General features: G+C 41.5%; 1 protein-coding gene across 1 annotated transcript in view; it reads right to left on the bottom strand.

Moving 5' to 3' along the window:
* The window catches only part of HYDIN (HYDIN axonemal central pair apparatus protein), a gene marked incomplete at both ends in the record, with an annotated part of 333,158 nt that overhangs the window by 242,600 nt on the left and 66,426 nt on the right, over positions 1 to 24,132 (bottom strand). The window contains 2 exon segments of the mRNA XM_080936961.1: positions 2,868 to 3,069; positions 22,870 to 22,994. Of these exon segments, the coding sequence (XP_080793087.1) occupies positions 2,868 to 3,069; positions 22,870 to 22,994 (327 nt within the window).

Below are 24,132 nucleotides of genomic sequence, written 5' to 3'. Positions count from 1 at the left end.
CCAAAGGATATGAAACTAAAATGATGACTTCTGGGACGTTGGGGTTGGGAGGGGAGGAAACGTAAGATCCATAGAAGCTGAGTATAATCAAAGTTCACTGCATACACGCACGGGGTACAAATGTTATAAGAATGCATGTTCTATACACTAGCCATACAGGGAAGGGTGGGACTGGGGGTAGGGAGATGGCTCAGTTGATACAGTGCTTGCCAGGCACACATGAGTTCTAGAGCTCACATCAAACCAGCATGCTCCAGGTTCAGTGAAAGATAACCACCATCAACCTCTGGCTTCTGCGTATGCATGGACATATATACACATAAATGCACATATGCAAACACACACACACACATTCACATGCTCACACATGCAAATGCATGCATGCATATACATGTGCACATACATGCACACAGACACACAAATGCATGCATGCACACAGACATACATGCATACACACATACACAAGAATGCATGCAGGTACACATAGACATAGACATACATACACAGAGACACACATGCACACAAATACACATGCACACATACACACAGATCCATACATGTATACACCCACATAAACACATACACACATACACACATAGACACAGACACAGATACACACACACACACACACACACACACACACACATACACAGAGCCAAGGATGTAGCTCAGTTGGTAGAGTGGTTGCCTAGAATGTACAAAGCCCTAAGTTGAATTTCCCAGAACTTGATAACCCTGCTATGAGGAGGTTAGAGGCAGGAGGACTAGGAATTCTAGGTCATCCTTGACTACATGGTGAGTTTGAGGCCAGCTTGGGATACATGAGGCCTTGTCTCAAAACAAAACAAACAAACAAAACAACAAAACTATTCAACCAGTCAAACATCATCGTCATCATCATCATCATTGTAAAACATGTAAAAATTATTAAAAAGCTAAGGGTATAGATGTCAGGGGAAGTGACACAGAGACAGAACTTGGGTCTGAAGAGCTATTCTGGTTAGTCTGGCACCTTCTATACCTGCAGTTCTTTTCATCCCTTCCTTCCTTCCTTCCTTCCTTCCTTCCTTCCTTCCTTCCTTCCCTCCTCCTTCTCTTCTTCCTCCTTCTCCTTTCCCTCAGTCTTCTTTTTTTTAACTTTAACTGTTAAAATTAATTTCTAGATACTTTTTGGCCTGGAACTAGTACCACATCCTACCTACAGTCAGCCACAGGGAAACATGGTTGAAGTTAAAGCTGCATTTTCTCCTCCCCTCCAAAAGGCTCGACCATGGAGGCCAGCTGTGGAAGTGCTGCCACAGCTCCCCTTTGCTCCAAACATGCTTCAGACGTGCTCCAAACATGCTTCAGACGTGCTCCAAACATGCTTCAGACGTGCTCCAAACATGCCTGGGCCTTTCTGGTTGCTGCTCGGCCTTCATCACCGAGCTGCAGAATCTGGGCAGGTGGATCAAGGGACATGCTGTTCCCTCTGCACTTTTAAATGCTGCATTTCCTTTTAAAACTTCTGCCATTTCTATTAGCATTTATTAACTGAATGCATGATGTATCCCTACAGTTATAAAACATTAATAATTGAGGATAAAAAGCACCTCGTTAGCATTTCTAAACCATGAGGTCCAGCGAGATTTGTGCGCAGGACAAGCTTTTCTCTGCCCAGTGGTGACCCTGCGGTTGAAGCTCATTGCCTGGACAGCCAAGCTTCTGCCCACGGTGCCTGCCACTGTCCTGGATCCTTCAGATTCAATTAGGGACAGTGCTCTGGGGGACTTCTGCACATTGTCCAGGGACCTGAGACTTTTAGTTTTATTCCACACTAACTTGGTTTCAAACAAAGCCTTGAGGCTTCCCAGGGCTAATCTTTCATGCAAACAGAAATGAAAGCAATAGAAGTGTTCATTTAGAGAGGTCTGGGGGACAGAAAGTGAAAGCACAGCGTTAGACAGGCAAGAATGGGAGCCAATGAAAAGAAACATCCAGAATATAACCATTAGGCTGGATGCTAAAAGACAGCCGGCTTTACATTTTTTCTAAGCTCTGCTGCTATCTGAAGTATCATTTTTTAAAAAGCAGACTATTAAGTATCTCACTAAGAAATCATTATTAAATTACATGGTCCAGAGAGACTAGGCAGTGTTGTAGAAACCAAAAATATAAAAATCATTACATTTAAACCTGGCTTTTCCCTCATCCTTCCTATTTTCTGGAAACATCTTCAAACACACACACACACATACACACACACACACACACACACACACACACACACACACACACACAGAGAGAGAGGGGGGGGGATATGGATGCCAGTCCAAACCAGACTGTTTGGGGGCCTCACTGTAAGAGCTGATAACTTTAGTCAGGGCTGTGAAAAGGGACACACAAATGTATATTAGTGCTTCATAAACAACAAAGAATGTCATATTTTAAAACTGATTAAATCTTTAATCATTGCTACACTGAAACCAGGTTAAGTTAAATGAGCATCTACAGCATTTGATGTTTCTAAGCTCCCAAAGATCATCCTGCACTAGAGCCAGTGTCTCAGGTTTAGACTTGTTTGTGATGGTTAAGAAATGGATCCCCTACCCCTATCTGGGCTGCCTGGCTGGGCCTCAGTGGGAGAGGGTGTACCTAGTTCTGCTGGGACTGTATGTCCCAGAGTGAGGTGCTACCCAGGCATGACTTCCCCTTCTCCAGGGAAAGAGTAATGGGAGAGGAATTTGTAAGAGCTGGACTGGAAGGGGGGGGCCTGTGATTGGGATGTAATGTGAAATTTAAAAAATAAATTATGAAAAAAGAATGCACTATAAAAACACTGCTTCTTGCCCCTCCCCACCACTTTAACTGGATATACCCCACTGTACCTAAATTTTTCTTTGTCCTCTTCTTCTTGGGTAGCGAACACCTTCCACTGGAAATGGGCAATTATATTAGTGCGGTTGTGGATGGTGATAGACCGCTGGTTGGCCAGAGATATGTAGGTTTTCTCCATGATCAGAGAATTCTTGTCCAGTCTTATATTCACGTCTATGGCAGCTCCGTAGAGACACACAAATACCATTTCACCTAGAAATTAACAAGGTAGGAACACACTTTAATATTTATTCAAGAATGGGGAAAAGGCTCACTTGATAAAGTGCTTCCCATGCAAGTCTGAAGATCTGAGTTCGATTCCTCAGAGCCCTACAAAGCCAAGCATGTGCCCAGAGTTCCAGTGAAGAGAGACCAGTGAATTCCTGGGGGCTCACTGACCAGCTGCTCTCAAAAAGGTGACTTTGTCTCACAAAACAAGGTAGATTGAGGAATACACTTGACATAGATCTCTGGAGTGCACAGGCATGCACATATACATGCGTACACACATAAAACATAATCTATCTCTCTATCTATCATCTAGGATGATACTTCTGGCCTTTAAAAAAATCAAGATGAGGTTATGGAATGTGGACCAACCATTTTATGTTTTATATGCCCCAAGGCTACCAATCCAGAGTTAGACAAGATCAGAAAATGTAATTGTCACCTTCTGTTAAAATTACAGGAAATCAAACTATCTACTTTGGTCATTTTTAAAAATATATAAGCCACATAAAATATGAATGGCTATAAAAGGCTCTCTGGGGTTACACATTTTCTCTTCACAAATACTCTTCAGGCCTACCATTTGGTAAGCCATGGTCCTGGGAGGACCATGCACTTCAGAATTATAAACCAGCCTTGTCTAGTTCCAGCATGATCTAGTGTCTGGCTCTAAAAAGATCCAGTCAGATGTACTTGGGAAGAGCTGCTCATCATCAGGGAACTTCAAGTTCCCACGGGAGCCAGAAATCGGATTCCTTAAGTTTAAAATCAGAATCACATATCCAAACAGCAATGGTAGCAACACACACAATGCCGTACTCTTGTAGCAGATACGTGGAAAGAGACCGAAACCACGAGTTGATTTTAAAAACAATGTCAGGATCATCTGCTCTTGGCAAAATGACAGTCATGGGCTATTGCAGACTCACAGTTAGTTATCTTGACTCTAAGTGTGTGAGTCTAGTGTTGCAACAGAAAAGGGACTGGAGAGATGACTGAGGAGATAAAAGCACTGGGTGCCTTTCCACAGGACCTAGGTTTGATTCCTACCACCCACATGGTGGTTCACAACCAACTGTAGCTCCATTTACAGGGAACGTGACTCCTCCTTTTGGCCTCTGAGAGTATCAGACATGCACATAGCACACAGACATTTATGCAGAAAATACACATACATAAAGTAGATTTAAAAGAATAAAAGGTATACTTAAATACTATGCATACTTTGTGGATCTGTGCTGAACAAGTTTGAACTAGGATTATTAAAGAGTGACAATTAACCCTTTGTTTTCAGTGAAAGTTTCTTAGTTATTAACAGTAGCATATGAGCCAAATAGCCACCTCAGTTAAGTCAATAACCCGAGCTCTGAGGAGAAGCTGCTTCTGGAATGGGATGCTGTCATTCAGCTGCTCAGTGGTTCCAGGTGGAACCAACTGCTCTTATCCTCAGATAATCTGGATCTGGTTACAATTCAGTGGTAATTTAGATTTGAAAGGTCAAGTACATCACTCATCACTATTTTTAAACACTAATCTACATGCCTGTTTTCCTGTTATAGCCCTAGCCAAATGGATAAGATTTCGTAGGTTCCCCTTAACTTTTATCACAGCTTGAGGAAAAAGCAAGCACCAAACCTTTGAGTCTAAAGTTTAAAGATTGTAGATAGATAGATGCATGGGTGGGTGGGTGGGTAAATGGATGGATGGATGGATGGATGGATGGATGGATTGATAGATAGATAGGTAGGTAGGTAGGTAGGTAGGTAGGCAGATGAATAGATGGGGAGATCAGGAGATAGACATATGTAGACCAATGAATAGATGACAGATAGACAGACAAATAATCAAATTTTAAGCACTGTAAAATCATGCACAAAGAAACTGAAATGTCTCACTCACCCTTACAAAAGCCTAGGCCTGCAGTTTAGAGGTAAAAGTTGCCTGTTTCCATGGACATCCTTCAAAAAAAAAAAAAAAAAAAAAATCAAACTCTCTGGGGAGTGAACTTTAACTGGTGAGATTTAACGGTGAAAACTCGCTGTTCTCATTTGCATATTTGAAGTGTGGATGACATTGAGCTCTGTTTATGAGTTAGTACCCAAGATGAAAAGAAGACCTCTCCTATAAATTCTGATACTAAAAGAACTCTGCCTCCAAATGAGGGTGAATGGATAGATGGAGGTGGCCTGCCACCTTTGTGGTTTACTGTCAGACTCTTGCTCAAATCGCCTACACCTTCCAGAGCACTTCAAACAGTTTCTGTCACTCGCTGATTCCGACCTGGGATAAAGGGAAGAAACAACTCATTTCCCTTTAGAGCAGCGGTTTTCAACCTTCCTTTTAACTCAGTTCCTTGTGTTCTGCTGATCCCCCCCCATAAAATTATTTTCCTGCTACTTCATAACTGTAACTTTGCTACTGTTATGAATTACAATGTAAATATCTGTGTTTTCTGATGGTCTTAGGCAATCTCTGTGAAAAAAAAAAAAAAGCTGTTTGATTCCCAAAGGAGTTGTACCTCCCATCGGTTGAGGACTACTGCTTTAGAAGAAGGCATCTACATACAGAATTTTAAATTTTCCAATAGCATACAACCAAATAGAAGGAGGCTTGCAAAGAACTGAAGCTTCGTGTGTTTGAACTAGTAACATGTAAACAACAGAAGTGGTCTCGCCATGAACAGATACCAGGCACCATCAGATAGAAACCATACACCAATCACACTTAGCATGTTCATAAAAACCAATGGGTGGTGTTTACACTGTACCCAGAGAACAGGAGAGTAAGAAAGTATCTAAAATGTGGAGCATATTCATACTCTAGGACTTACAGATAAGAAATAAAATGGCCTAAAATTAAAAAAAAAGGAAGACTGCAAAGGAAAATAAGAACCTTTGAAGGATATTCCTAATGAAGGAATTTCTTGGGCTGGAGAGATGGCCCAGTGGTTAAGAGCACTGACTGCTCTTCCAGAGGCCCTGAGTTCAATTCCCAGCAACCACATGGTGGTTCACAACCATCTGTAACGGGGATCTGATGCCCTCTTCTGGTGTGTCTGAAGACAGTGACAGTGTACTCATACATAAAATAAACCTTGAAAAACGACAGCATTTCTATTTTTATGAAAGAAATCAGTGAAATGAAAATTAGCTCATATAAAATACTTTAGGCAGCATTAGAAATAATGAGTATAGGGGGCTCTTGGGGACCTCAGAATGGAAATGGTCACATTCAGCCAAGGCAGTATTTCAAGAGATGATGGCTAAGAGTTTTCTGGAATTAGGGACATCAATGGATAGTTCAGAAACCCAGGGGAATTAAACTGGAGTAGACTAGAGGAAATGAATACCTAAATATGTCACAACAAAACCACAGGAAATCAAAGACAAAATCCTGAAAGCAGAGAAAGAGAAGACATTGCCTTTCAGAATAGACCCACTCACAAAACCTTCGGCCCAAAATTTGTCCTGCCTGTAACGTGCACAGGGATAAAGATGGAGCAGAGATAGAGGGAACGACAAGACAATGACTAGCCAACTTGAATAGCATCCCATGTAAGACAGCCAGTCCCCGACACTATTAGTGATACTCTGCTATGCTTGCAGACAGGAGCCTAGAGTACCTCTCTCGAGAGGCTTCCTCCAGCAGCCAATGGAAACAGATTCAGAGACCCATGGCCAAGCATCAGGTAGAATTCAGGGTGTCTTGTAAAAGAGTGGGGGATTAGATTGAGCAAGCTTGGAGAGGCCAAGGGCAGCACAAGAAGACCTACAGAGTCAACTAACCTGGGACCATGGAGACTCGCAGAGACTGAACCACCAACCAAACAGCATGCAAAGGCTGGATCTAGGCCCCCTACACATTTGTAGCAGATGTGAAGCTTGGTCTTCCTTTGAACAATTCTTAACAATTGGAGTGGAGACTGCCTGACTCAGTTGCCTGCCATTGGATCCCCTTCCTCTAACTGGAGTATAGCTGGGTCTCAGTGAGAGAGGCTGTGCTTATGTTTACTACAGCTGGATGCCCCAGGGTAGGGGTGGTACCCAAGGGGGACTTTCCCTTCTTCTCATAGGAGGAGAGGAGGTAATGGGGGAAGGGACTTGAAGGGCAGGACAGGGAGGAGAGAAGGGATGGAAGGGGGTGTGATTGGGATGCAAAGTGAATAAATAATATACTTTTTGAAAAAAAAAGAGTTTTACCTCATGTGTTAACTGAAACAGCGGCAATTTAAAAATGGTGGAATATAATCTTCAGCCTGACCAAGGGAAAATATGACAGCCAGAAAGTATATGGATTTTTTTTCAGTTTTTAAATTCTTGTCTGAAAATGTCATTATCTTGTTTTTACCTTTCAAGGATACCAGAATGCTAAATGCCCAAGTTTAATCTTGTTTTCCTTCAGCACTTTAATGAAGCCATTCTTCATCCCCAGCTTTCTTAACCAGCTGAGGAGTTCACCACCAGGATTATGCACATTCCTTTAAAAGCAGAGTGTCTTTCATTTTCTGGGTCCTTTTATAATGTTCCCTTTGCTTTTAAACAAAAGCATGTCTGTGTTTGGTTTAAGTGTATCATGGATCAAAGGAAGAAATGATATGTTCTTCATTGATGCTGGAAACAAATTAACAAAACTGAAAACACATTTTCAAAAGTCTATAAAGCCTGCTGCCCTGGTCTGACAGGGGTAGGCTTGAATTCACTGGCCCAGGAAAGGGCTTTCTGAACAGGACCCTAGGAGCACAGGCATAGAGAAGAGAGATTAAAATGGGCTCTCATGAAACTAAATAGCTTCTCTACAGCAAAGACACCATCATTTGAGTGAAGAGGCACCCTACAGAACAGAAAAGTCTTTCCTAATTATGCATCTGATAGAATCTGAATATAAAAAGAAACTGGCTAGAGAGGTCCTAGGCACCTATAGGAACCTACTACTGTTATTCTAAGTGAACATAGTATGAAAAAGACTTCTAATGACTTAATCAGTGCTATACCTATTGATCCATGCAGCTCTCATTTCTCCTCAAAGAAGCTTCTTTTTAGTAGTTGGTAATTAACACAAGTGGCCAAAGAATAAGAGATTGTGGGATTCTGAACTCTAAATGAGATGCCTATATCATATTGCCTCCTTATTCCAAGGCTCGGGAATTACTGCAGAAGAAAGGGCAGAAAGATTGTAAGACCAGAGGCAGTGAGATGAATATGGTGAAACAGTGTTTTCCAGACTCAATGGGGCAGCTGCACATATAAACTAACACCAGCTATGGCGTCATACACAAGACCTGAACAAGCTAATGCCAGAAGAAGACATCCTGGGTTTGGAGGAGAGGTAGACAGGGAAACCTGGATACGGATCTGCTATTGGTAATAGATTGCGGCCAGGAATGGAGAGTAAGTCTATATTAAGGGTGTGGTCCCTAGTAGAACTAACACATGACTGAGCACACAAATAGCACAAGCTGTGGTTGATGGGTTTTGTTTTAAGAGGACACAAAGTTGGGTGGGTAGGAAAGAGGATGGGTCTGAGAGAAGATAGAGAAGGCGCTGAATATGATCAAAAAACGTTGTGTGAAAAATCTTAAACATGACTAAAAAGAAAAAAATACATCTTCAAAAAACAAGATTACAGTTCAATAGATTAGGATAAGTTGCAAAGCTGGAAATATTAAAAGAAGCTATGTTTATTGAAAATATGCACACATTTGCTCTAATGAGAGACACACAAATAAATATGAGCTTATATTAGGACCCTCAAAGCACAAATATAGACACTAAATTAGTTAAAAGAAAAAAATGTTTGAAAATGCAATTTTTCAGAGGGGACGGGAACGTGAAACGATCCACCCTTCTTCATTCCTGGCATGAGTTTGGCAATGTGGATCAAAACTCAACCAAAATCACCATACTGTTGGCTCTGTGTCTCACTCCTGGGAATGTGTTCTGAGATGAGCGGGGGGCTTTATATGGTGCTGTTCTTAATAAGCACAGAGTGAGGGCATGGCTTATGGGTCAGAAGAACATGGTCCCTCTAAAAGCAGCGCTCACTGTGTGCACAAAGTGCACATAGACTTGAGGAAGGATCTACAGACGCATGATTAGATGGAAAAAACTGTGCAGAACGATTTATATTGTATTTTATATGCTGTGTGCTGAAGTAAGATGCCACACCTTCACATTCGCATTCATTTGCATAAAAACTGTTCAAGAAACTAATAAAATGATAATGGACTGGGTAAATGAGAGTAAATGAAAGCAACAATTCTAAATATATACTTTTTCAATGTTTTATTTTTTAAAGCATATAACTATATTACCCATCCAAAATTTTTAGTGAAAATTTATTTTTATTATTATTATTGTAGAGTTTACAATAAGCATGTAAAACTGATGTGCAGCCGAATAATACAATGAATATAAACTGAGATGCTATCCCATAATCAAGCATGTTAACAAAAAAATTAAACAGTTTGACAGAACCCTTTTGGTACTATATTGGTAAATATGTGGAAAACAAAACTTATCATGTGTTGCTGCAGTTGGTACAGTTACTTGAATACCACCAAGGAAAACTTTACTACCCAGAAAAACTTCATATAAGATATCTTTGTCACCCAGCAATTGTACCTGTAGGTATTTATTCAAAAAGAAAATCTCATCCAGCTGTAGGACTTTGTACAAGGATGCTCAGAGCAGCATTGTCTATAACAACAGTAAAATCAGGAAAAAAAAAAAAAAAAAAAAAGATCTTGTAGGAGAATAAATAGCATATGGCATTATTTGGGTCTCAGGAGTTAGCTCATTCAGTAAAGTGCTTGTTGTACAACCATGAGATCCTAAGTTCAGAATCCATGTAAAAGCTAGGTATGGTCGTGTGCACCTGTAACCTTAGCACTGGAGTAGGCAGGTCCCCAGCTCTTACTGGCCAGCCAGTCTAGGCCATTAGTGCCTCTAGGGTCAGTGAGAGACCCTGTCTCAAATAATAATATGGAGGATACTACACAGACACCTAACATTGACTTCTGGCCCCTATGTACATGCACATATATACATGCAAAATTAAATATTGCGTAATGTACTGTATAATGTGTGTTTATGCATTTAAGTCTGTAAATCATATCACTGAGTGAATAAATCAAGGTGGTGAATGATGTGCATCATATGTTGTGATGTTTAAAGATGGGGTGACCATATAACACATCATTTGGAATAATGCAAATCTATAGGAATAACATAAAGTCCTCTACACAGGATGTGGACATTAGATTAGAGAAGGTAACAAGGTGGCTTCAAATTTATATTTTAATTATACAATAAAAAATAGAGCCCTTCAAAGAAACTTGTGTGGAAACATGTTGAGGTGAGTTAAATCTAATATGTATTGTGTAACATGGCTTTACTCGATCTGCTTCCATGGCTACTTGAGGTGTTTTGTTTTATTAAAAAATAATCAAAGGATAAAAGACTGAAGGGCCTACCTCATACCAGCCCACAGATCCCACAAATGAGAGTGATCAGATTGGCTTGCTCACTGAAACAATGTACCTAGCTGGAAATAAAAATACTATATCCTTTTCCAGGACCGTTTTTCCCCCTTTGCTGCTACTTTTCAAAATTCACCAGATCCATAGAAGAGGAGTGTCATGGTTTGAATGAGAATGGTCACCCTATGCTCATATATTTAAACATTTAGTCCCTAGCTGATGGAACTGTTTTTGAAGGATTTAGGAGGTGTGGCCTTGTTGGAGGTGTGTCACTGGGGGGAGGCTTTGAGGTTTAAAATGCTTGCTCATTTTACCATTTCAAGTTAGCTCTCTGTGCCTCATGCCTGTGACTCAAGATGTAAGCTCTCAGCTGCTACTGCAGCGTCATCCCTGCCTGCCTGCCTGCTGGCTGCCATGCTTCCTGCCATGATGGTCATGGATTCTAGCCATCTCCAGCTGTAAGGCCCCACTAAACTCTTTCTTCTATAAGTTGTATTAGTCACAAAGTGTTAACACATCAATAGGAAAGTAATCATGACAGAAGTTGGTATATATCAGGGAGTGGGAGATCACTGTGACAGATCTGACCATGCTGTTCTTTGGAAGACTGTGGGAAAAGTTGGACTAGAAAAGTTGTTGAATACTGTAAGCAGGGATTAACAGCCCATCCTTCTAGGAGCTTGGGAGAAGATAGTGCTGACGGCAATGTGGACTATGGAGACTCAGTTCAATAAGTCTGAGATGAGGACTTAGCAGCCAGCTTAGAGACCATCTTGTCATGCTTTGGCAAAGAATGTGGCTGCTTTGTCCTTGTCATAAAAATTGTGTCTGAGGCAAAATTAAAAACTAATGGGCAAATTTTGTTGGCAGAGATTTCAGGAAAGCCTAATATTGACTCTGTCCAATGGTTGTTAGTAATTATTCTTATTCAGGTCTGTGGTTAAAAGAGCAAGTGGGGCAAAAAGAAATAAAAATGTACAGTTTAAGGAGAAAAAAAAAAAAAACCAGAAAATTTAATGTTGGAGCCAAGTCCTGTGCTGAAAGATGAAAAGTTTAGAGAAAGGCCTGATGAGAAATTGAATAAAAGAAGTGGGGTCCTCGGGGCAAGAATCTACGCAGCTAAATATCCAGTGAGCAATTTTCTATGCAATTTTCTGCTCTTAAAACAAAGGTAATCTTATTCGACAAAGGAAAGCTTATCCAAATGTAATTCAGGGAGGCAGTCAAGATCCACCCTAAGCAAGCAGCTGAACTTAGTTCTAGAGTTTTGGGCTTTAGAGACATGAAGAATACGTGTACAAATGGATGGTAGAATCAGTCCTCTGTAGTTAAGGAGAGTCACTTAGGTCAGTTGTCTGGCAGAGGAATTCCTTCATGGAGGCCCTGGGAGGACATTGTATGAAGCTGTTAAAGTGAAGTCTGGGTTGTGTTGGAGTCCCCAAGATGTTAGAGTTGCCAGTGCTGTGGGATATCTGCCAAGGAGAACTGCAGGAAGAGAGAGCTATATTCCAGTCAGGAAGGCAGGGAGGCTGAGACATCTAAACCCTTGCTATCAGGCATACAGCTGCAGGACTTGGAGTTTTTCCATGCTGGCTATCAGTCTTGCTCTGGTCCAGTATTTCCCTGCTATGGCCCATTCCTTCACTTTGGAATGACAAAAGGTGATTCATGTCTGTCTTAGTCAGGGTTTCTATTCCTGCACAAAATATCATAACCAAGAAGCAAGTTGTGGAGGAAAGGGTTTACTCAGCTTACACTTCCATATCGCTGTTTATCACCAGAGGAAGTCAGGACTGGAACTCAAGCAGGTCAGGAAGCAGGAGCTGATGCAGAGGCCATGGAGGGATGTCACTTACTGGCTTGCTTCCCGTGGCTTGCTCAGCCTGCTTTCTTATAAAACTCAGGTCTACCAGCCCAGTGATGGCACCATTCACAATGGGCTGGGTCCTCCACCCTTGATCACTAGTTGAGAAAATGCCTTACAGCTGGATTTCATGGAGGCATTTCCCCAACTGAGGCTCCTTTCTCTGTGATAACTCCAGCTTGTGTCAAGTTGACACAAAACCAGTATATAATTTATTTATTTATTTTTTGTTTTTGTTTTTGGCTTTACAGAAGACTGCAACCAAGAGATTGTTTTGAGTCTCAGAAGAGACTGGACTTTTAAACTGTGTTGAGGTTGTGGAAGAATATGGGGATTTGTGAAGTTAGACTAAATGCATTTTGCATTATGAGACAGCCACAAGCCTTTGGGGGCCTGGGAGAGGAATGTGTTGCTTTGAATGAGAATGAGCCCCATAAACCTTTTGAATGCTTGGTTCCTGGTTGGTAGAGCAGTTTGAGAAGGATTAGGAGGTGTGGCCTTGTTGGAGGAAGTGTGTCACTGGGGGCGTGTCTTAAATTTCCAAAAGCCCACATCATTTCCAGTTAACCCGAAGATAAGAGCTCTCAGCTGCTACTCCAGTACCATCCTCACTTGCCTGCTTGCAGCCATGCTCTCTGCCATGAGGTCATGGACTCACCCGTGACGCGTGTGCCTCATCAGAGTACCTCAGACAAGGAGGGAGTGATAGCTCTCCTTTTTTTGTCCCCATACTGTTAGGATGCTTGTTTTGATATGCACTTGCCTAAAGGTAACCTTTAAAGGGTTCTCCACACCCTAGCTATCCAAGAGGCACAGAACAGAGGTGGTGGGTTGCTTGTTGGGATGCAGAGGCTGTGTGCATCTATGCTGGCACCCTCTGTGTCCTTGGACTCCCTGGTCCCATTCTGCTTCAGTTTCTGGGGTTGGGCACTGACTGCAGTGCAAAAAGAAAAAAAATTATTCCATCCCATGGGGGGAGAAGTAGTCATGGAAGGTGTCACATTACATTTTGCCAGATTTACTACCATCAATCAAGCAAAGCCAAACATGAGCAAAACTAATTTTCCAAAACTAAATGTGAAGCTGGCTGTGCACACAATATATTCCTTACTGTAGCTTCAGAACTTGGAGATAAGAGAGCTTGGGTATGTGAAATAGAATGTATGCAGGGAGGCATGGAGTCTCGGGGAACACACTGATGGGGAGACTGAAGGAACGCTGCTTATATCTCAGCCACAGCAGAGTCCAATTTAGCACCGTCATACGCATACTGCTCATCCCAAATTCCTCAACCGCATTCTTTCTTTATGAAGCTAAAACGGAGCAATCCCAGCTCACCGGCTATGTGAGCCACCGTGCTTGTCACTGTGACTGAATACCTGACAGGATATCACTTAGGTGAGGAAGGGTTTATTTAGAGTTTCAGGGGATATAATCTACATGGTCAGGGAGGCATAGAGGCAGGAGCTTGGAGAAATGGTCACATTACACTCACAGTGAGGAAGCAGAGGGCTGAAAGGAAGTGAAGCTGGGTCATAAAACCTCCTTTAGGGAAGCTCCATTCCCTAACAGTTCTATGGCTTTTCCAAATACCAGCTGGGCACCATGAGCCTATAAGGGGATTCCAAATTCATACCATAAGTCCAGCATATCAGGGACAAGACTAAAATTGCCGTGGTTCTGCACCAAAGGCAGTGCAGGCATGTAAATATGGCCTGGATTAAAGCACGCCAGGAACTTGGCTTCAAGCTCTGGTTTCACCTAGGTAGAGTCATAAAACATTCCCAGGGTTTGTACACTCACTCCTCTCTGAGACAGGAAGAGGTAAAGACACATCACTAGCTCCCACATCCTTCCCCTGGGGTCTAGCCCTGTAAATGGGTGGAACTAGAAAAGATGATATTGGGTGAAGTAACCCAAACCCAGGAGGACAAGAATCACATGTCGCTTCAAATGCTAAGAGATGAGTCTATATTCAGGAGTAACAACAGAAGTCACAGAAATGAAAGAAGAAGAAAAAGATGAATAGCGGGGAAGAAGGAAGAAGAGACCATTGCTGTGTTAGGGTAGGATTGGGAAAAATAGAGAGGACATAGCAGGGTATGAATGGAAAGTGGGAAATGGGAAAGAAGGTCTAATTAAATGTGGGGGTATATACAGGAAAAGAGTAAGAATGTATGAAAAAGTTATAAGGAAACATACTATTAATTATCTAATTAAAGTAACATTGTGTGTGTGTGTGTGTGTGTGTGTGTGTGTAGTTTAAATAAAGTTCTCTCATATGACCTGACAATACTCCCTCCAAGAACCAAAGACAATCTAACAAAACCCCAACAACCAGGACACTCAAAACTCTCCTTTTGAGTGATTGTTCAGAGTGGTCTGATAGATCCCCAAAACACTATAGACTATCACTCTTGCCCTTGGTTGCTCCCAGAAGTAGAAGGAAGACACCTTGTACTTCAGATGCAGGGTCCAGAGGTCCCTGAGCTGGAACGGATCTGAAGGCCTCCTCCCTGAGGACTAGCTTTCTTGATACCAGAGGGCTCCATGCCAGGAAAGAGAGAGGCAAATAATAGTCCTACCCAGCTGTAATGTCTAAGAAACACAACAATGTCCAGCATGGCATGGTAACCCTCAGGGTAAAGTCATAGCATGCATCCATTAATGGTAATCAACAACTTTCTAATTAGACTGAAGAGCTACTCAACAAGAGGGAAATCATGCCTAATCCTGGTAACCTAGCCAACTACCCAGGGCTAGTAGTAAACCCTTAGATCTTATAGGAGACCTTGCAACTGCTGCTTTATCAAACCAGCATAATCCCTAACCCCATTCTCTATATTTGTCTGTATTCCCACAGATAGGTGTAGTCCTCAGTACTCATCAAGGAAACTTATGCAAAACCATGGCAAATCAAAAGGCAGGAGTCCTGTCCTGGTGGATACATTTATATAACAACTTCCACACCCAAGGTTCAGGGAGCATCCTGGAAGAAGAGCAGAAAGACTGTAAAAGCCAGAGGATAGGGAATCTGCTGTGAGACTGTGTTACTTTGTAACAATATCAGAACTACACACTTAAACTCTCAGCAACATGACTGCCTAGAGGGGAGTTGGCTAGAACAATAGTGGACATGTTCCCATAGACTGAGAAAGACCATGCGGCCTCAACCCAACACAAAGAACTAGGAGCAACTAAGGAATGCTGAGAGCAAGAGAAATCATCCTCCCCAGGGGGCAGCAATGGTCAGCCCTGAAAACATACATACAAGTAATATGTTTATATTTAGGACACACACACACACACACACACACACACATACACAACAGGGGAAAAGGCCATAAATTTAAAGAAGCAAGAGGAATATACAGGAGAGCTTGGAGGGAGAAAAGGATACTGGGAAATGATGTAATTATATTATAATCTCAAAAATAAAAAATAACAATAAAAAGCAATGCCCTCTGGGCTGGAGATACAGCTCGGTGGTAGACCTTGTCTGGGTCTACCACCTCTCTATCCCTGGGGCAAAGTCCTCTACTGCCCCTTTAAATGCTTACACCCAATGCTGTGAGAATCTTCCCCATGAAACATCCCTGACAACCAAAGATTCCACTCCTAAACCACAGAATTAGGAATAGAGAAAGGAAAACTAGGTCTGAGGAGGTCTCCCTTGACTCTTCAGCCATGTTAAAATACTTGCTTTTTTTAAAAATATATAACAGCTATGTCTTTAAATGTCCTAATTTTAATGGTGTATCATAAATCCGATAGACACTGTGTAAAGAGAACGCATGCAGGCGAGTTTGCAGAGATGCTCAGCGCAGACTTTATTTAGGTGTTCCACTTGCAAAGTGTACTGTACTCAATTGCTCACTGCTTTACTTTCCATTATTCCTTTATTAGCCGTCACAGGGATAAACAATAACTCCTTTATGTCTTTAGAAAGTAGAACAAAATAAAACATGCAAATGACTGGTAAGATGCCCTGTGAAGAACCAGCATTGTGATTGTTAGATAGATTTATGTGCCTAATAATAACTCATCCGCCATCTTGTGTTTGGGAGAAAAGCCTACCAACCAACGTCTGGCTCCTAAACTGAAATATCTCCTCTGTAACAGGAGATATAGTACTCTAAAAGTGCTGAATAGGCCCACAGCTCCATTTTCCAACTCTGCCAGTGGTTAATGTCACCTTTATGGGGACAACAACCTCATCTGGCATTGGTTCCTATTTCTCTGGCTCATCCAAGTAACCAAATGTTCAGCAAAAATGTCTTTTTTTATGTACAATGAAGTTGTTTTGTGAATACTAATCTCAGGAAAGACATTTAATATGGGCTACTGATCAATGTCTCTTTTTCATTTATTTATTCACTTTACATCCTGATCACAGTTCTCCCCAATCCCCCCCCAAAGCTCTTCCCCCTCCCCTTTTCTCCTCTGAGGAGAATGCCCCCTGCCCCCATACCAACCCACCTTATATATCAAATCACTATAGGACTCGGCACATCCTTTCCTATGGGATCCACAGGCAGGCAATAGAATTAGGGATAGCCATTCCACTTGTTAGGGGACCCACATCAAGACGATGCTGCACATCTGCTAAACATACGCAGGGGATCTAGGTCCAGCCCATGTATGCTCTTTGGTTGGTAGTTCAGTCTCTGGGAACCCCCAAAGGTTTAGGTTAGTTGACTCTGTTGGTCTTCTTATGGAGTCCCTGTCCTCTTCAGGTCCCTTAATTCTTCCCCCAAATGCTTCCACAATGTCCCTGAGCTGCACCAGTTTTGGCCAGCTGCTGGGTGGAGCCTCTCAGAGGACAGTTATGCTAGGCTCTAGTCTGCAAGCATAACAGAGTATCATTAATATAGTGTTAGGAATTGGTTCTTGCCCATGGGATGGGTCTCAAGTCAGGCCAGTCATTGGTTGGCTATTCCTCTGTTCCAGCTTTGTCCCTGAACTTCTTGTAGTCAGGACAAATTTTGGATGTAAGGTCCTCTCCATTGGATGATGGTGACTCTAGCTGAGACTCCTAATAGCAAGGGATATGGAACCTGAAATGCCATCTTCTACAGCCATTAAGAATGCCTTTTCTACATGCTTCTTTACACTACTCGTCTTCAGGAGCCCTCGGATTACATAAAGTTTCTCAACACTCAGCTGAAGGTTTCAGGACTTAAGCCACTGAGCTGTCTTTAGGAGTCAGGTGCTGTTTCTACATTTCAGTTTTATTTGACATAAGTCTGAGACTTTTTGTATGTGTATATAATATGTTTGGATCAAATCCTCCCTCCATTCCCTTCCTCCAAGTTCCTCCCCTACCACTTTTCTCTCCCACCTTTATGTGCTCATTTTAAGAAACCCACTGGATTCTTAGTGCTGCCTGTATATACATGTGTAGGGCACCTACTGGAGCATGGGTAGGCTCTCAGAGGCTGCATCCCCGGAAAAAAATGGAATCTCTTCCCTGACACCCAGCAGCCATCACAGTCAAAGGCTCCTCGATGGGGTTGGGAATTAATACAAGATCCACAACTGGTCATGCAGAGAATAAGAGAAAGTGGAGTGCGAAGGCTCAAATGAGAATCCATACCACACCCCTCCCCCAAAGGCTTGGAGACTATTTCAGAAAAGCCAAAGGTAGAGAACGACTGAGAGTGTGTCAGACATGCAACGACACTAGTGCACACATGTAAGACATGCAAGGACGCTATTGCACATGTGTCAGACACACAATAACACTATTACATGTATCAGACATGCAATAACACTATCTTGCCTTTTTCACAGTCTTCCTGATTTAGAACTCAAGACAGAGCCTAGGCTGGCCTTGAACCTCCCTTGTGGCAAGGGCCACCACATGCTGCTTGCTTTGTTTTGCTCTTATCAGTATAACTTTGGTAAGCTCTATGTATAATCTCTTCTGCAGGAACAAGTATACAGTTAAAGGTAACATATCTGAGAAAAAAACAGCTGCCTAAGCCAACTCAATTTTACTATGTATAAACACTCCAAGGACGAAGAGGGGAAGGGAGGAGAAGAGAATTCTGGTTCAGGCAAATGTGAGTGAACAAATACTAGGCATCTATGAAGCACTATATTTGACCCCCTTAAGTACCAGGGCACTGGCTCAAACCCCATAGAAAACACAGAACTGGAAGCTGTGGTTACCAAGAACCCGTTTAGGGGAAGGACACAGCTGACAGGACAAATACAACTGTTGGAAATATGATTGAGCACTTCCTGCTGAGGAGAATTCAGTGATCGTTCTTCTAGAACATTGTTTGAGGAAGCATAAAGAAAGGGTATTCATCAACAGCCCATATTAGATGTCCTTCCTGAAATCAATCCATAGTTCAAGCAACTGCAGCAGGCTCAGTCTTGTGACTACACAGCGGCATGGGGAAGACAAAGACCACGGCAGCTTGGAAGGGGTCTGTGAGGCCTGTGCTTAGACCATTATTACTGCTTCCCACGAATGGAAGGTTCTGGACATTGATAACGTACCACACAGATGAAAGCATGTTCTTGTCAGCAGCTCATTTTATGCAACCAGGGCTGTCTTCAGAAGATCATCCATTTACCACAGTTGGCAGAAGCACCTCAGGACATGGACATGAACTTTTCCAAGACTAGCTAAGCTTCAATACACAAAGTATTCACTGTGGTTCACACTACCTTGCCTTCAGCACAGGAGTATCGGTGTAAGTGTAAGTATCACTTAAATACTTCTAAGAAAGGAAACTGGAACACAGGCCCTCTGTGAGAATGGCTTGCATTTCAAAGCCAGCAAATGAAAGAGGAGAGTGGTTGTAGATTGTATATTAATACAAGACGTTAGGGAGACAGCCCTGGGGAGGAGGTGGGGTGGTAAAGGACAGTTCTCAGGGCTTAGAGTCCTCATCTGAGTTCTAGATGTTGGATAAGATATGTGGCCTTAAGGAAGCCACCTGCTTTCATAGGGCTTCAGTTTTCCCTCTTAAGATCTGGATTTGGTTGCCTGTGACCAGTTTACCTTGTGACTGGATTAGGCTGTGACTGTGTCAGATTGTGACTGTGTCAGGTTGTGACTGGGTCAGATTGTGAGTGGGTCAGACTGTGACTAGATTAGGCTGTGACTGTGTCAGATTGTGATGGGCTTTTCAAGCTTTGACTATTATGCAAATGAGTAATCTCAAAACCTAACAAAACTTTTCTGAATTATCCTGCAACACATTAAGACTCATTTACTCATAAATTATACTCCAAAATTAGAGCATTTTATGTTGAATATATTTAAATACATTAACATATTACTAGCATGGGTTAAAATGAAATGAGCGTTATTTTAAAAGTTAAAAAAAATTTTTTTTTGTGAAAACAAAAGCCCGTGTCATTCTCTTTCAAACTCCTGGGTTAAAAATCTAGTGTCATGACCAAAAAGGTAATTCTTCTTTTCCCCTGATGTTTTATGGGCTGACAAAACCAAAGATGATATTGTACAAACTTGTAGATATCAAGATGGGAAAAGTACATCATTAATTGAGTACGTAAGCACTTATTTCTAAATGTCACTAGCTATTGACACCAATAGCTAATGATAGGGGGGGTTGCAGTTAAAATTCAATTAATCATTTTCCCCACAGTGCTTACAATAACAGTAGTCAGCAACTACAATCCAAATATGTCAGATGTCAAGAATCTCGCTCAGCAAAAAAAGGAGGGGGCAGCAAATGGAAAAAATTTAATAATAATATAAAATAATAACAATAAAAGGGTGATTTTCAGAGTCAATTAAAAAAATATCCACCTGTGGATTGATTCATCTAAATGTCAACCTCTACATGAGAAGACCTAGGAAAGTTGGAAGCAAAAGGATTAAAAAGGGCAATGCAGACCCACATTAATCAAAAGGAAGCTTTTCTACTGCACAAATGTCAGACCAAGTAGACGGTAATGTCAGACCTCTCACTAACAATGAGCTATCTCATAATAATAAAATGGTTAATTCAACAGGAAGTTACATTAATACTACATGTGTACAGGGTGAGTATAATAGTTTTTAAAATGCCAACATGAAAATTGATAGCACAGAAGTTGAAATGCTAAATCCATTATTATACGTGTGAATATTAATAACTTTCACCATCTGTCCAAAAGAGATAAAAAGTTATTAGGGCTATAGGCCAACAGCCATAGTTGTTAGTAAGCTTGAACTAATTGCCATTTATGAAATGTGTAACTGTCCCCAAACACAGGAAACATTTACCAAGCTCCAACATACTCTGGGCCACAATGTTAGTCTCAATTGATTTCCAGGACTGAAATCATATTGAATTCATTTTCTGTCACTGGTAGAATTAAAGAAAAAAATCAAAACCAACCAAACAAACAAAAGATACAAAAAAAGCTAGCTATAAAATTTCCAAGAGCTTGACTATTATTCATTGTTTTGCTAAATAATTTTTGGCTCTAAGAGAAAATATAAACAGCAGATTTTAAATCCTTAACTTTTAAGTAAAATGAAGCCCACTAAAACACATACATTGGAGATAAAGACAGCTTTAGATAGAAGAATTTTAATTGTTAAATCTTAAATGTACATATTATAAAGTGTTGAAAGAATACATGTTAAAAGTCATCATTCTAAACATTTTGCCTAAGTCTGAGAACAACCACAGGAAGCAAAATCTGGGGAAATAATAATAGGAAAAATAAGTAAGGCTTGAAAATGTGAAGAATAAAAAAATTAACAAAAAGTTGGCCCTCTGAGCAAGTAAATTATAAAGCCGCAGCGCTAGACCCCATAGGTAGGGAGGAAGGAGGGGCACCAATGGACTTACCAGCATCACAAAGACCATGAGTGTGTATTCTGAACAATCCTGAGTTTGGAACTTAAGATCTCAAATTATGACAAATGTCCTTAAAATTGGTTTAAAATTTACTAGCCAGTAATTAAGAATCTGTACTTCTTCTGAGTAAGTAAAGCATGGTTTGGACAAAGACCTTCTCAGACATTTGAGGAAGTAACAACACAAGTCTTTGAAAAGGGCTCTCCAAAGAATAAAAGAAGATAATTCCTGTTTACTCAAAAAAAATTTTTTAAAGACCAATTTGTTTCATCAGACTAACATCTGAGACAGGTATTACATAAAAAGAAAATTAGAATATAGGTTTTTTTCCCTCACAAATTTGAATACTGTGGTATTCAAGGTTTCTAATTCTGTGGTGAAACACTGTGACCAAAAAAATAAGTTGGAAAGGAAGGGGTTTTATTCAGCTTACACTTCCACATTGCTGTTTATCACCAAAGGAAGTCATAACAGGAATTCAAACCAGAGCAGGAACCTGGAGGCAAGAGCTGATGCACAGATCATGGAAGGGTGCTGCTTATTGGCTTGCTTGCTCATGGCTTGCTCAGTCTGCTTTTCTACAGAACCCAGGTCTACCAGCCCAGAGATGGCACTACCCACAATGGGCTGGGCCCACTCCGTTGATCATTAATTGAGAAAATTCCTTACAGCTGGATCTCATGGAGGCATTTCCTCAACTGAGCCTCCTTTCCTTGTGATGACTCCAGCTTGTGTCAAGTTGACATAAAACTAGTTCAGAGCAAACACCAACCTCTCAAACAAAACATTAGCAAACCTATCTCAGTGATTTATCAGAATTGAATATTTGTAGTTATACCAGAAAGCAGCAATTTCTAATCATCACATTAGAGGGATAAAGACCAGATAATCTTTGGTAATGTCAATAAAGGCATTTGATAGAGACCCAACATCCACCCAAGACTGAAAGTCATAGAAACCCAGGGAGTGAAGTGAATCATTTTACTCTCACAGAGTGTCCACTAGTGAACAGTGATCAAGAACAAGGTAAAGAGAGTGGGAAAAGTTGATAATATACATAAGAAAGTGATGCCTGGTCTCCCACATGAAATTAAGTCAAAGTTGGGACTTTGACCTACACATAGGAGCTGAAATTATATTGCACAAAGACATAAACATGGAATATATTCACGACCACAGAATAGCAAAAGCTGACTTCTTAGCAAATAGAAAACCAACAATTTATCTTAAAAGAAAAACAAAATGATAACATATTTTATTCAAATTAAAAATCGTTACTCAGCAACAATTTAAAAGGCATGCTACACACCAGAAAAAAGAACCTCACATCTTTCTGATGAGTAACTAGTCTTTAGACACAGGTATGTAAGTTCCCTCCTGAGTCCTGAATCCCTCAGGCTTTCAATGTGGGGCAGCCAGTTAGATGGGAAGTCTACAAGACTTGGCATCATTTCTGATGAGAATATTCATATGTTGGCTCTTCACTTTCCAGATCTTAATTTAAGCTCATGCCACCAAAAAGGATCTTAGCTTCCTCATTTTTCTACTTGCCCTTTCTTACTAGGTAGAGCTGAAGTTAAAAGAAAAAAAAGGAAAAAAAGGACACATACCTGTGTCATACGTCACGATGAGTTTTCCGTTGTGACTGCCCACAGTCTGCGGCTCAAAGTTCACTTCCAGCTGCATGGATTCCCCCACGTTAAGAATCCCGCCCGCTGGCTCTACTGAGTAGGGTCTGCAAAGCAATGGAGACGCTATCAGAGCATGTTTCTGACCAGCTCTGCAGGAAGAGAGCAGCCATGAGTTCTAGATCTTCATACAGCCCACAGCCACCTTCCTGGTCTGGGAGTGCAGTGTGATTTTTCCCGCTGATGTGAAAGAATTCACTTTACTGTTAAAATAACAGTAGTAGACCAGTGAGGTGGGAGACTGAATATGTTCCCGATTGTATTCTTGTCTTCTGGATCTTTATTGGGGGGGGGTGCTTTTGCTGGGAATAAAATGGTAAGACCTTCCCTCAGGACTCTGAAATTGCAATAATGGATAGACTGAAACCTGTACACAAGTACTGTCATTTGCAAAAGAATACTACCTTCCAGGGGCTGAAAGTCAGGTCTAGCAAGAGCACAGAGGGAGAACGTCTTAATAGTGGAAAACTGTCAGAGTTCCAAAATCGGAGTAAAGGCACATTCATACTGGGAAAGCTTAGCAAGGTTCTTTTAAAGAAATGGGAGGAGCGTAGGGACCTTAACGTGTTTAAAAGCCTTTAACAGTTCCTAACAGTTGCTACCACCTATAGGCCCAAGAAGTCATGAGAGAGGGGTTGAAGGGGTTAGAAATTACATGGGAATCCTAGCAGAAGGCTGCCTAGGGAGCACAGGGAGGCAGGCAGCCTAGGAACCCCAGTGGCAACAGTAAGACAAACACCATGATGTTAATCTCATTGTCATTGGCTGAAGCTTTCAATCACCTAGATAAGTCTGAAGGGTACTTCTGCAGAGGATTAACTAAAGGTGAAAGTCCTAAATGCAGGTGGCACTACCCCGTGGGTTAGGTACCCGGGTGGGATACAGAGAAGGGAAGGAGAAGGCCACCAAAGTGTCGGTTTCGCTGGGGAGTGTCTTGCTCTTCCCTACCCTCTCTGCCATGACAGACTTGAGGCAAAATTAGTAGCCAAAAGGCCTCCTGAGCCACACCACAGAGGTCAGCTTCCTAGGCATGAACAGGGCAGGGAAGGGGGGATAGAGTAGGTGGAGGTGCATAGAGAGAGTTCTGCATCTTGAGACACAGGGTACATCTGAGCAGTGGGAAACAGTTCTGCTCTGTGGTCCTGGAAGAGAATAGCAAGCCGGACTCTGATCATAAAGCATCTC

Source organism: Micromys minutus (genome assembly GCF_963924665.1).
Source record: "Micromys minutus genome assembly, chromosome: 24".
Taxonomy (NCBI): Eukaryota; Metazoa; Chordata; class Mammalia; order Rodentia; family Muridae; genus Micromys; species Micromys minutus.
The sequence above is the reverse complement of the archived record's forward strand: the minus strand, read 5'-3'. Positions and strand labels throughout refer to the sequence as shown.